General features: G+C 41.1%; 1 protein-coding gene across 2 annotated transcripts; it reads left to right on the forward strand.

Annotated features, from left to right (window-relative positions):
* The first annotated feature begins 1402 nt into the window (after window positions 1-1402).
* On the forward strand, window positions 1403-3011 carry LOC126876325 (uncharacterized). 2 transcript variants are annotated; one of them, XR_007694061.1, is made up of 2 exons: window positions 1403-1535; window positions 2537-2595. XR_007694061.1 is itself a non-coding variant. In XM_050639165.1 (2 exons), exons 1-2 carry the CDS (start codon window positions 1982-1984, stop codon window positions 2906-2908), a joined length of 378 nt encoding a protein of 125 aa, XP_050495122.1. In that variant the 5' UTR covers window positions 1936-1981; the 3' UTR covers window positions 2909-3011. The 2 variants fall into 2 exon arrangements, 1 of the variants encoding a protein (XP_050495122.1); XM_050639165.1 differs by lacking the exon at window positions 1403-1535 and adding an exon at window positions 1936-1987 and having other exon boundaries at window positions 2537-3011.
* The last annotated feature ends 11254 nt before the right edge of the window (window positions 3012-14265 follow it).

Here is a 14265-nt window from a genome sequence, read left to right on the forward strand (position 1 = left end):
TGAGGGAGGATATGCAGACATCTGGGTGCCATCCTATCCGTGGTGTGTGGCCTGGTCTCTGATGTGAATTGACGTTACACTCCCGAGGGAGCAGGAGGGTGGGGAGTGGAGAGTGGTAGAGGCGAGGAAGAAGAGACGGAAGAACAAAAATCAGAGGAAGACAGCCGTCGCCGTTGGAGGAGAGACAGCGAGGAAAGGGGCGAACGTGGCACCGCCGACGAGGATACGCCAGCAGCAATCCCAGCCCAGGACGACAGGCGCGGCGAAAGCGAGCGCCGCCGCAACAAGCAGAGGACCGTCGCAGGCACCCAAGGCGGTCACGCTCCCTCGCGCACCGCGAACATCCGCGGTGACTCTGACGCTGAACGAGGGAGCATGGATGTCGTACGCCGACGTCCTCGAGGCAGCCGGAGGTCCCGCTCTCGGAGCTCGGCGTGGAGCAGGTGGGGATGAAGAAGGCGATGACGGGCGCCATCATCATCAGATTCCCTGGAGACAGGAACAGGGAAAAGGCGACGCTGCTGGCGACGCTGCTGGCGACGCGTCTGGCCGAGGCGCTAGACGCAACTGCGGTGAGAGTCGCCACGCCTACCTGGATGGCGGAGCTTCGAGATACCGGGATAGACATCTCGGTCAAGAAGGAGGAGCTGCGGAAAGCACTGGCCTCGGCGGCAGGATGCGGCTGCGCGGAGGTTCAGGTCGGCGAGAACGGCGGCAGAGGTGGCCTAGGGTCTGCCTGGATCAAGTGCCCGGTGGCAGGAGCCCGGAAAGTATCCCAGGCAGGGAAAATAGCCCTGGGCTGGTCAACCGCGAGGATTCGAGCCATCCCGAAGCGGCCCCTGCAGTGCTTCAGGTGCTGGAGGTGGGGCACGTACGCGCAACATGCGTGTCCAGCAAGGATCGAGGGCACCTGTGTTACAGGTGCGGCGGAAGCGGACACCGCGCCAGAGGCTGTCCCGCCTCTGCTCCCAAGTGCTCCCTGTGCGAGTCGCTCGGGACGCCCGCCAATCACAGGATGGGCGGTGCGGAATGTCCCCCCCCCCCCCCCCCGAAAGTCAAGAGGAGGAGATCAATCCGCGAGCCAGCAGCTGCGGAAAGGACACCAGGGAGAACCGCCAAAGCAGCAGCGGCAGATGGTCGGGAGGAGGCCATAGAGGTGACCGAGTAGTTCAAGCGCCTCCTCCAATGCAATCTCTGTAGGTCGAGAAGGGCGCAAGATCTGCTCTTCCAGACCATACGGGAGTGGAGTAATGGTGGTAGCGGTATACGACTCCCCCAACATCGACCTGGCTGCGTACAGGGGCTTCCTGGAACGGGTCGGCGAGTGCGTCGGGAGATGCCTCCCCCGCAAGGTACTCGTCCTCTGGGACTTCAATGCCCACTCTATGCAATGGGAAAATCCCAGGACCAACTCTCGGGGACGGACGCTTACCGATTGGGCAGCGGGTCTCGGGCTCCTGCTGGCAAACAGGGGCTCGGCGAGCACCTGCGTGGCGTGGAGAGGATTGTATTCGCCGTAGAGTTTATACTAGCGGGTAAGAATTGTTATTGAGTATTACTGGATGTGATGTAGCACTCGCATTGCGCGACAACGTGAGATACAAGAAATACGCGATTTTCTTTAATATCGAGACGCGCACGTGGATAGATTTGACGCCATTATTGTAATGGTAGTGGCAGGACGTACGCGTGGTGCCGAACGATGCGCAGGCGAGGTGGTTTGTCGCGTCGATGTGTGGCGTCGCCACCTTACGGGCAGCACACTAGGGTATGTACGGCCGGCTCGACTTAAGTTCCTATTACGAAGAAATAAAGTCGGGTCGACCAGAGTTCTAGTTATATATCGTTTATTTTATTTATTTTATTTATTTCGCCACTCGAGTCAAACTTCCTTGGTGAATAAATAAGAATAAATAAGTATGACGGGTGCTGCGTACGTGGAGGCTTTATTTGAGTTACGCGGCGTCGTGTGGGTTGGGGAATGCAGGTATATGCGTTTCTTATTTATATTATTTATTTACTTTACTCGTTTATTTATTTATTTATTTATTTAACTATTGGTTGATTATTTATGTATTATTTGTTTTGATATTATTTATTTATTTACTTATTTATTATTAATATTGATTATTAGTTATGTTGGTTTATTTATTATTTAGTTATTTAGTTATTATTCATTTATTTATTTATTTAGTTAGCTGGTTGTTTATTTATTTATTACTATATTATCTATTTATACATGCGGTGATCTGCGTATGTATCATCAGGCCTCTTATTGAAGCGCAGGCGTTAGCTTGATATATTTAGTTTATTTTAGCGTTATATAAATTTAGCTTGATAGATTTAGTTTATTGTAGCTGTGTAGAAATTTCTAAGATAATATTTAATTATGAGGATATAACTATGTTTTGCTCTTAGATACTTATTTATTTATTTATTCGTTATATATTTTTTATTTCTATTATACTGGCTTTTTGTTGACGACTTGGCGAGTTCTTTCGGTTATGATTGGATACATTCGAACGGTTTTGGCTAGGAGGTGGAACCCCAGGCACCCCCTTGTACAGTAACAGCGACTGGCGCAAAGGCGAATAGCAAGAGGTTGGCGGTTAGTATTGAAAACCCAAGGATAGTGTCGGACATCAGAATAAGTGACAACGTCACCATATCGGTTGCACCGAAGACTAGGGGAGACGAGGAAGGTGATCCCTTTAAGCCTAGTAGGAAAATTCAGAGGAGTCCCACGATTGGTGGTAGGCCCGATATTGAAGTAGCAGAAGAATCGGTGGTGTACCGAAACTGGATTGAAATTAGCTCAAGACAAGACGGAGGTGATTCTACTTACCGGAAATCGTATCACAAGGTCAATGACGTCAATATGGGCAAGTACCTGTTGATGACTAAATAGAAGGTTAGGTATCTTGGGGTGCAATAGGACAATAATAGAAAATTCTCATTACATCTAGGAAAGGTGTGTGTCATGGTTGATACCCTAATAGGAGCGATTAGGATGTCGTGTAAAATTAAGGTAAAAATAAGGAACTTGTTAATTTCCGAAAAGGAGATTGTTCTTTTTATTTTTTACTCAATTTATACAATTTTTTCGGTTCGCGATGATACACTTTCGATACTTGGATTAGTTAAGAATTTTTTTATTAGACTGACTGAATGATTTTGAAGGGAGCATTTATATTCTTCCAATCGTTGGAGTGGGAGAAGGTTTTGTTTATACTTAGTGTAAAATTCGGAGAACGGCTGAAGTGATCGAATGCCACTCAGGCGGCTGAGAACGGGTGCTGACCGGACGGTCACACGCGATAAAGCGTTCGGAATTTCGGTTTGTTATATACAGTTGCTCGAATTTCGTCTGTGACATTCCCCCCTTCTTAGATTGAACTTGATCCCTCAAGTTTTCTTCAGAAGACTTTTGTGGAATCGGACTTGACGTGGCTTGAAAATTACAGCTGATTCCTCCTCTTCATCTGAGTGGTATGTGTTGGTTGGAATATAGATGTTGGGTGTTGAGCCCAGGGTGAGTGGTACTGGTGGGGCTGTCGCATTGTGGCTGTTGATTACAGTTTCATTTCGGCAGCAAAATAAATTGATACATTATTTGTTCGGTATACATTTCCTGATGCATTTGAATACCCCTATTTTGTTTAATCCATATATACCTAGTATGCCTAATGCTATGTACCCTAATATCTGGAGCGTGGTTAGTCCCCAATACTGTATATTTTTAATTCTGTGTTCGAAATTAAGAGTTTCTATCTCGTCGCCTATTTTATCGATCGTTGTTTTATAGCCTTGTAAATTATCTATTATTTTCGGTGCTCGCTGGAGTTTATCTAATAGATGAGTGAAACTATCGTTTGTTTTGAGCGCTAGGGTTTTTGTTTTGATTTCGTATATGACTTCGTTTTTTGTTTCGCCTATACGCATGTGTTCGTCTTTGTACAATAAATCGCAAGAAGTGTTAGCTCTTATGATGGAAGGCTTGTCAAGTTTTTGTAAGGTATGTTTCGTTTGGCAAATTGTGTCTATTTCTATCGGATTTGCTGGTATCGCAATGTAACAGTTGCTAGTTTTGAGCGGTATAAAGCTAATGTCTTCAATCTTAAGTACAGTTATTTGACAATGTTCAATGTGTGGTTTGAAATTTATTATTTCGCTGCGACAATCGGTTCTTGAATTTCTGTCATGGATTGGTAGTGTTTGTTTGCATATAGTGGTTCCGGCTCGATTCTTACAAAGTTTGTTGAAATACTCGATATCAGCGTTTATAAATGAAAGACCTGAAGTTAAATACATCTGATGTTCGACTACTGGAGCCAAAAATACTCCATTTCTTTTACTCGGCATAGGATATACTTGTAATATGTTCCATTCTGTGTTAGAGACTAAAGGTACTATGATTTTGAAAAATATTTTGTCATCTATTGTGAAGATTTTAAGATCACCGATGTCGAGTATGAATTGAAAATGTTCGGTTTTGGCAGAAATCGCGGTGTTGTACATCTGGCTACCTATTGCCTTGGCGTAATTTTCTATGAATTCATTGGGGTCAAGTATTTGTGGACTAATTATTCCTTGTTTGCCTAATATCATGACGTTAACTATTTCATCTAATTGGAAGTGTAAAGTTTGCATCGCGGTGCCGACTTTCATGATTATCTTAAGCATAGATCTATCGATATTTGCCTGCTGTTGTAATTTTAATATATCACTATATGATCTCTCTAAGTGGTTTAGGTTTTCTGAGTTTACAATTTTTCTAATAAGTGCTGTTTAATTAGCTATTATGGTCTTGATTTTATTATTATCATCGAATAGTTTGTCCATATTTTTGTTTATGAGCGTAAGATCATCATCGTCGAGAGTCCCGAACAGACTTTTCGATACGGAACCTATGATGTTAAGCAGATCTCGTGTGCTCCGGGTATGTGTTAACGCTTTCAAGTGTTTTGCGAGTTGTTTTAGGTTATTGATGCGATTTTGTAATCCGCCTAACTCTTCGACGTATTGTTTGCTGATTGCACGTGAGTCTATTGTTAATTTATATGATTCTATTGCGCTTATCTGTTCGTATATGTCGCTAGTGTCTAATCCTACTATTACATTGGCAGTGTCGCTGTATAAATATCCTTTTCCTATGTTTTCTACGAATACAGAGTTTCCTTCTAATGGTGTAATATTTATTTGCGCGGATACTATTCCGGCAAAGAGGAGCGTCGACCTGGAAAGTAAGGTTTTAAACGATTACCGTGTATCTTTTTGTCTTGAATCAGATAGTATGGAGTACATACCTTATCAATCGTGTACGGTCCTAACCATTCCACATCAAGTTTATGCCTTTTATGATCGTTATGTATTAAAACGGAGTCTCCTTCTTTGAAAACTGATTGAGGTTTTATAATTTTACGTTTTTGATCGCGCTGATATCGCTGTTTACTTTTGATCAATGTTTCGCGAGCGTGTCGGAGTCTAGAGTCCCATTCCTTTTTGCGGAACGTGACTTCGTCTGCGTATGTGCGTTGGGGATTCTTGGATATTGTGGAGGGAAGATTGGCTTGGTGTCCGAATGTGAGTTCGAATGGCGTGTAACCAGTAGAGTCGTGTATCATTGTGTTATATGCAAGGCATACAAAGTTAAGTTGATCGTCCCATTCTTCATCCGAATTTCGCTGCATCGATTTTAACATGTCTGTTATTACTGCGTGTGTCCGTTCTAACGATCCGTTATTTTGTGGGTGGAAGGATGTCGTTTTGATATGTTTGATTTTGAACGCGTCTTCGTACTGTTGCATTAAACTAGATATAAAATTCTGTCCGCGGTCAGTTAATATCTTTTTTGGAGCGGAAAAGATGTAAATGTAATGATTCAAGAGTGCGTTCCAAATTGTTTCCGTTTGCTGAGTTTTTAGTGGTACGAGTATTAAGTATTTTGTCAATTCGTCATGTATGGATAGAATGTACTGATTGCCTTTTTTCGTCTTTTTCAGTGGGCCTAATAAGTCCATAGCAATTTTATCGTTTGGTTCGAGGGGTGTGTCGGTGATACAAGGTTCTTCGCGCGGTCTGATACGTGTAGTTTTAGATGTTTGGCAGGTGTCGCATGATTCTATATGTTGTTGTATGCGTTTCATCAAATCTGGTACTCTGTGCCGTTCACGAATGCGGTCGTATGTCTTTTGTATATCGGGGTGTCCTACTAAATCGTGATTTTCTTTCAATAATTCGTCTATTTCTTCGTCGCTATATGTTTGAATTGGTTCCCATGCAAAATTTAATTCTTTTACAGTGTCGTTCAGGAATAATAAAATTTGTTTGATCGCGTTCTTTTCGGTCTCTGTGAAACTGTCGTCGCCTATACCTATCTTTTCGTTTATATGAATAATTTCGTTTAATTTAGTTAACCATTCGATTCTGTCGTAATTTCCTAGCTCTGTTTTGGATAATTGATAGAAAGATTTACGGTTCGGAGTCATTTTGAGAATTTTGGGTAACGCGTCGGTAGATTTTTCCCAATCGTGATATTTTTTATCGAGTTCTATGTTCAAATTTTCGAGTCGTCTGGTCAGAACATGTATTCTAGATAGTGCGTCGGCTGCAGTATTATCTTTTCCTTTCGTGTATTCTATGTCGTATTCGTATTCTTCTAGTTTTAGTCGCCATCTCGTCAAGCGTGATGAGGGGTCTTTGCAATTCTGTAACCATTTTAGTGCTTGGTGATCGGTTCGGATGAGGAATTTCTGTCCTAACAGATATTGTCGGAGGCGTTTCACGGCCCATACTATTACTAAAAGTTCTTTTTCTGTAGTGGAATAATTTCGTTCCGGTGGGTTTAGAGTTCGCGAGATATAACAACATGTATGTCCGTCCTGTGATAAGATTGCACCTATACCTTCGTTACTGGCGTCAGTCGTTAATGTGAATGGTTTCGCAAAGTCTGGGAATTTTAGTACGGGTGATGAACAGAGTTTGTCTTTTAATGTCTGGAATGCTTCCTGGGTTTTATCTGTCCAATGAAATGATGTCTCCTTTCTTGTAAGTTCGGTCAATGGTTTCGCGATCTTAGAAAAGTTTCTTATGAACTTACGGTAATAACCTGCTAGTCCTAAGAACGATTTGATGTCTGTGGGATTACGTGGCTGTTTGAAATTGCTAACGGCTTCTAATTTTTTGGGATTTGGCTTTACACCTTCGGCGGTTACTATATGTCCAAGATATTCTAATTCTGGTTTGAGAAATTCGCATTTGTCCGGCTGTATTTTGAGTCCGAGTTCGCGTAGGCGTTGCAATACTATCGCGAGGTTGCTATTGTGCTCTTCAATCGACTGTCCGAATATTATAATGTCGTTTAAATATACGAAGCAATGTTTATTTATGAGTCCTCTTAGCGCGGTATCCATCATGCGTTGAAATGTTGCAGGTGTATTCTTTAAACCGAATGGCATCCTATTGTAATGATAGTGTCCTTGTGGTGTGGAGAATGCTGCGTACTTTTTAGAGTCTATGTCCATTGGGATTTGGTGGAATCCGGAGGATAAATCGAGGGCTGAGAAGAATTTTGCGTTGCCTAGTTGGGATAGTATGTCGTCTATGTCAGGTAATGGATATGCGTCCTGGTCAGTTAGTTCGTTTATTTTTCTGAAGTCTATTGCAATTCGCCATTTCTGTTTCCCTGAGGCGTCTGCCTTTTTTGGTACTACCCAGACTGGTAAATTGTAAGGAGAATCAGATGGTTCTATAATGTTCTTTTGTAGCATTTCGTCCATTTGTCGTTTGATTTCTTCTTTATGGCATTCAGGCGGTCGGTAAGATTTTGTGTTAATGATTTTATTTTCTTTTAACGTTATTGTGTGTTTAGCAAGGTTAGTGCATGGTAATAAGTCGGTCTCTAGATTGAATACGTCGAGGTAGAACAGCAATATCTTTTCGATTGGTTCACGGAGGGTTTTCTCTATATGCGAAAGTCTAACTATATCTTTAAACGTGGAGACTTGATCGTACGTATTTGAATTTTCGATAAAATTAGTCATTTTGGCTGGGCACTCACCACAATTGATAAAGCATATCGTTGTCGGTTTTCCTTCCAGGTAGACTGTTTTTGACACTGCTTGTTTTGGAGGTACGTCGTTTTCCTGTTGCAATAATGATTCGAGAGTTCAAATTTGAATTTAGATAGGGCTGGCAAACCGAATATGCCGTCTTCTATAATTGGAAAGTTGTCTTCTACCACAAAAAATTCTAGAGTTTTGCCAAATAGTTTTATCAAAGCGTGTTCGTTGGTTTCAAATTTAGAGTGTCCCATCGAGAATTTCCGTTCTTTTGTTATTCTTGGTCGTAATACGCATCTTCGCTTGAGTATATTAATTCCTGCTCCGCTGTCAATGAGGAATTTATGTCGCTGTCCGTCGGATCGTAAAAGTACTGTGGGTAGTCTTCCCGTTGTGGCGTTAATTCGTAGGTCTGGTCTGTTGGTTTCTCTATTTCTTCCTTGTGTGTCTCGAGATTGTGGACTGCTGGTGGTCTCGGAAATTGGCTGGGTGTTCGAAAATTTTTACATTGACTGGAGACATGTCCGATCTGGTTGCATTTGAAGCATTTTAATTGTGTCCTTTGGGCAAGTGGTATTTGTTCGGTTTGTCGGAAGCTTCTTGGCATTGGATTGGGTGTTGGAGTTGGTTTTTTAGTGATCGGATTAGGATTATTGGTTGTTAGTCGTTGCTGCTCAGGGAGTCGTAATCGTTCTATTGGTTTTGGTCGTCGATTTCGATCTTCCCCGAAGAATCGCTCGATGTCGGTGGCTTTCTTTTCGGCTTCAAGGATATTGTATGGTGGATTGGCGAGTAGTAATTGTCCTATTTCGCCTTTCAGGCCTCGGATAAAATCGATCACGGAGTCTTTTAAAATCCTGTCGTTCATAGCTCGTCTAGTAATTTCGTCACGGTATTCGTTCGTTATACTGTATTGTAACTTATTGAGTGCTCTGCGGAACCTGATGATATAACTTTGCACACTTTCGTCGTGACGCTGTCTCGTTTCGCGTAGCTGGTCTTGATGTTCTCTAACAGAGTCTTGGGTGGCTACGTTTCGTCTTAGGGCATCGTACAGGTGTCCGTATTCGTATATCGGTATATTGCAGATGGCCATTGCGGCTTTACCCGCGATTTTCCCGATTTTGATCGTTTTTAATAATAGCGTGGGTTCGCTACACATGGCTCGTAATTCGCGTACTTCGCGTATGAATTCTTCGACTCCGATATTGTCTTCACCGTTTAATTGCGGAATACATACTATCGCGTCTTTGGTCCGTAAGCTCGGAGAGGCGAATTGCGGTGGACGGTCTTCGTAAGAGGGATGGTTGCCTTCTTCTGTTCGAATTGGAACGCATGGTGGGGAAGTTCTATCTCTCGCGGCAACAGATTCGTCCATAGTAATAAGGGAGCCTAGTTCTGTAGTAGCGTCGCGTCCTATTTTTATTTTAGAGATATTTTTGCCTAATAGTTCTATTTCCGCTGCACGCTTCTTATTTTCACTGTCGGCCGTCCGTTGTGTCTCTTCTACACGTTGCGCAAGAATTTCAATTTGTTTTTGTATCACGTCGAGTATGGCACGAATCGAATTGTCCGTACCTCCGTTTGTAGAAACGGTTTCAATAGTTTCGACTTTGTCTTTTCGTGATGTGGGCATGATTCTAATTGAGCTTATTGAGTCTGAACTACTGTTGCTATTTGGACTCGAAGCGCTTGAGAAACTGGGTTTTCTCACACGGTATCGTGAAAATGAATCCAGATTTTCAGCTTACCGTAGTAGCTATGACCGTTGAGGAGTCTCAGGGATGTTTCCTCTCTGGTTGGTTCTAGATTCCGAATCTTATTCGTAGGGTTGCTCTGCGCTGACCGTAGTCCTCTCGTCTAGTTTCATCGTAGTGGAACGTTGAAAGTTGCTGCAGGCCTTCGTAGTAGCAAAGATTCGCACTGGGTCCGTTGATCCTTCGATCTTCAATGATGCGCGTACGCCGAAATCGTAATTTCGTTTGCACTGAAGTGAATAGATCCTGGCACGGATCGCCAAAAATGTCGTGTAAAATTAAGGTAAAAATAAGGAACTTGTTAATTTCCGAAAAGGAGATTAAGTTCTTTTTATTTTTTACTCAATTTATACAATTTTTTCGGTTCGCGATGATACACTTTCGATACTTGGATTAGTTAAGAATTTTTTTATTAGACTGACTGAATGATTTTGAAGGGAGCATTTATATTCTTCCAATCGTTGGAGTGGGAGAAGGTTTTGTTTATACTTAGTGTAAAATTCGGAGAACGGCTGAAGTGATCGAATGCCACTCAGGCGGCTGAGAACGGGTGCTGACCGGACGGTCACACGCGATAAAGCGTTCGGAATTTCGGTTTGTTATATACAGTTGCTCGAATTTCGTCTGTGACAAGGACATCGTTGCCGAACGTCAATGGGCCCACCGACTCAGTTAGGAAACTATTACGGAGTGCGGGAGTCGGTGGTGCTTTATGCCACACCGATATGTGTCAAAGCCCTAGCAATACGGAAAAACAATAACATTCCGAAGATGTCGATAGTGATCGAATAAAAGATGAAGGGAAGAGTAGCTCTATTGCAGAGAAGATAATTGGACCAGAAAGCTGATTGACGACGCCTGCATTTTTAATAGAGAACGATTAGGAAAGAGACACACCCAAGATGCTGGGATTGTGATGTCGAAGGTGAAGATGCAGAGCATGCGTTGTTCAATTGCCCCAGATGGGACAATGGAAGTACATTGTTGGATAATTACGTAGGCGAAATACTGGCAACCAATAACGTAATCGACGTGGTCGTCAATAGCGAGGAGAACTGGGCTAGATTCCAAGGGCTTTGCCGAAAGAAAATGATAGCTCAATCAGATAGACAAGATAAGGAGAGGAACATGGAGAGAAGAAGGAGAGGATTAACTAGAAGAAGATCATAATAAGATGAGAGGTACACTCAGTAAGAAGACCAACCCTGAAGTAATGCCGAGAGGTGGTTCCAGGGTTGGTTCTTGTACCGACAGAGGAGAGAGACAGAGGAGGGGTTTTTTGGTGGGTAGAGGTGCTATCATCTTGCCAAGTCCCGCATAATCCAGGCGCGCGCTAACGTACCTAGTTATGCGTAACTGCATTCTCCTCTCCTCTCAAAACAAAAAAATGTGCAAAATAGGAAGGAGTATGGATATGAATTTTTAAATTACCATCTGTCAATAAATATCCACAATTAGTAAATTTAGGTTTAAGATTATATTATATTTGGGTTAATATATAAATGCGAATGATCTTTTACTATGAAATGCATAAAATAAAAGTAGATATCAATTGGTGCCACCAGATGACTTGTTATTTTGCGTGTTAAGTAAATATACCACAAAATTTCAGTTGATATAATAACCGTCACTTGTTGATAAAATATCGTTGATGTTTGGATAAGGTATGTATTTCTGTTTGTTTTAAAATAAAAACAACAGGTTGTAATAGACGTACGATTATAAATTGTAACGTATCGCTATTAAAAATCATTTTTGTTCTTCTGGAAGATTAGGGAAGAATACTATTCTGTGTTTGTATTCAAGTAATGACAACGAGAGAGTGAGTGAAGCGTAAAGCATTAGAAAGCGTAGGCGAGAATTTATCTTCAGGTAACATTAGTGATGTATGCCTGAAAAAGGCAAACGCGTGTAGAATCTGTGGTTTCAGTTTAATGTTTATACCGATGCAGTTATCTCTTCCTGGCAGACGAATAGTGTTTTTCTAACGCCATATTACGTTTCACCTTCTCTGAGTAGAAATTCGTGATACTCGCAAGTTTAATATTTCAAGTCCTGGCATAATCATTCATTGATTCGGTGTAATTAATACTTGGTTAGGTACATGTCGAAATTTGTTTGATTCATTAAGAATTAAAGTAGCGAAAAAATGATTTTGACGGGAACTGTGTTCTTCTATACGAAAAAATGTCAATAAAGAGATATTTTAGTTTCCACTGAAATGAACAAATTATTGAAGGTTTTGAGGATTTCGAATTTTGCAGGAAAACAAGTAGTGCGCAGTTTTTCATGACAAGCGATTTACTCAGTAATTGGAAATAACCAATAGCATTTTTTGTTTAAAAAGAATGGAATTGAAACTAATCAATTATATTATCAAATATATTAGGTGCTATTTTAGTACACAGTACTGACTTAGAAGTTGTTGCTAGAAATGCGAAAAAAGGTTTACATTTCATGACATCGACATTGGAAAAGGTGGAAAATGTCTCAATTCGACATGTATATTTATCTTTTTGTTATGTTTACCGATTTTTCGGAAACGGCTTGATCAATCGGAATGACACTTTTTGCTCCTTGTAAGACATAATTTTCCGTTGGTTCAGATATAAAATATTTTTCCATTTCTTTTTTGTAAACTATTTTTTTTTTTTTACAAAAAGCCAATTTTTATGTATACAAATTCATCAGTTATTCTGGATTGGATCGAGCTATCGAGATGAAACCTTTTGCATCTTTTAAGAGTAGTCCATTGACTGGACCCATTTGCAAAATGTCTCCATTTTGTTCATTAAGTATTATTATTGCAAAGAATTCGTTATTTATCAATTTCATTTACGTCTACTCAGTGATTGTTCTGCAATTGTTGGACTGATAACGAGATGATTCTAAAACAACAGCCTGGGCAAGTAGTTTGAAATCGTGTTTTTCAATTTAGGCTTCAATTCGTGTTTCCATTGCAGGAAACAATGGTTGGTTGTTATTGTTGCTGTCGTATAAACGAAATTTCTTGACATAGCTGCGTACATCGTAGTTTGTCCCTGATATTTCGGAGATGTACAGCTAGAATAAAATTCTTTTACTTGTTTATATTAATTTCTACTGTCCATAAATAGCCATACATTATGTCCAATATTTGTTGTAGATGGCTTTTGGATTTTAAAGCTTTATTGTCTCTCGCGCATATTAGTAGGTCATCTGCGAATGTTATTGCTTCATTATTTTTATCGCTATTTGCGCTACAATTTACATCGCGATAAATTAGGCAGACCTTAAACAGTAGACAGGCGACGTTGGCTTCGGGGTTTTCAGTTATAGGGTAACACTGCTAGCGTGCGGATTTGGACCAGTTCAAATTGTATTCTTACTTATAATTACACTTCTGTATGAAAATATATTATCTACCTTACAATTTATCCACGACTTTCTCTGTTTATACATCAAATAACCTCAACAAAAAAAAAAAAATAGTTGTAGTGGCACTCGACAGTAAACATTCCAACAGTTGCTGTTCGTGGATCACGACATGCAGACCCTCTTCATCTCCACAGTACATGTTCAGCTAGCCTGAGGACCCGTTATAAATCTCAAGATTTAGTTAACTAAGGTCCTTCAAACAGACAAACAGTCTTTGTCCCAACTACGAAAAGATAGGGGAAATCTATGTTTCTCACGAACGACGTTTCCTGCTAGCAACTTTCTCTCAACGTCACTTTCCCTCACTTTCCGGACGAAGGCATCTCTCCGCGAATCCGATGATCTCATGTTCTGCGACACACCCCATCATAGATTTCCTCTGCAGCATCATCACGACGGAAAGTTATTCTCTCGTGAGGTCACATCAGCGAGTTACATAGCGTCTTTACGCTCGGTGAATATTCTACTTTTTAACAAATAGTTAGTTTAGTAATACTTGTACCGTAGACAAGCAAGTTGAGTAGAACTTGGACTTTGAAAAAAAAGGGCATTTTGTTATCCCGCTGACCGCGGATTCGTTATTGAACCTAGGATCATTGTCATTGGCTTCTCGAGTATCTAATTACCACGGTTACTTGTCAAATGCTGTAATAATCCTATTTGCAGTAGTAAATATTGCATAACAAAAATGTCTAATCCAAATGAAGATTCGTTTCACGCCCCTAACCCTAGTCATAATGTGAACCCGACATATATATAACATTTATTGCCCGAGAAAATACATATTACACGTATATATTCTTAATAAAGAAAGAATTTCAGTTGGAATGTGGTTTTGGCAAAAGTACCGTTACGCGACGGTATGACGTAGCCATACAATATTTTGTGTCGGATTTACATTTTTAACATTTCAGTTAATGATTGAATTTAAGTCGCTACAAAAGTGGTACTTTTCTACAATATTGTTTTTCCTTTCTTCAGGAGAAGAATGCGAGAACGAGTGTACTCAATGTGGTATGAGCGTTTGCTGA

This window comes from Bombus huntii, unplaced genomic scaffold (genome assembly GCF_024542735.1).
Source record: "Bombus huntii isolate Logan2020A unplaced genomic scaffold, iyBomHunt1.1 ctg00000069.1, whole genome shotgun sequence".
Lineage (NCBI taxonomy): Eukaryota > Metazoa > Arthropoda > Insecta > Hymenoptera > Apidae > Bombus > Bombus huntii.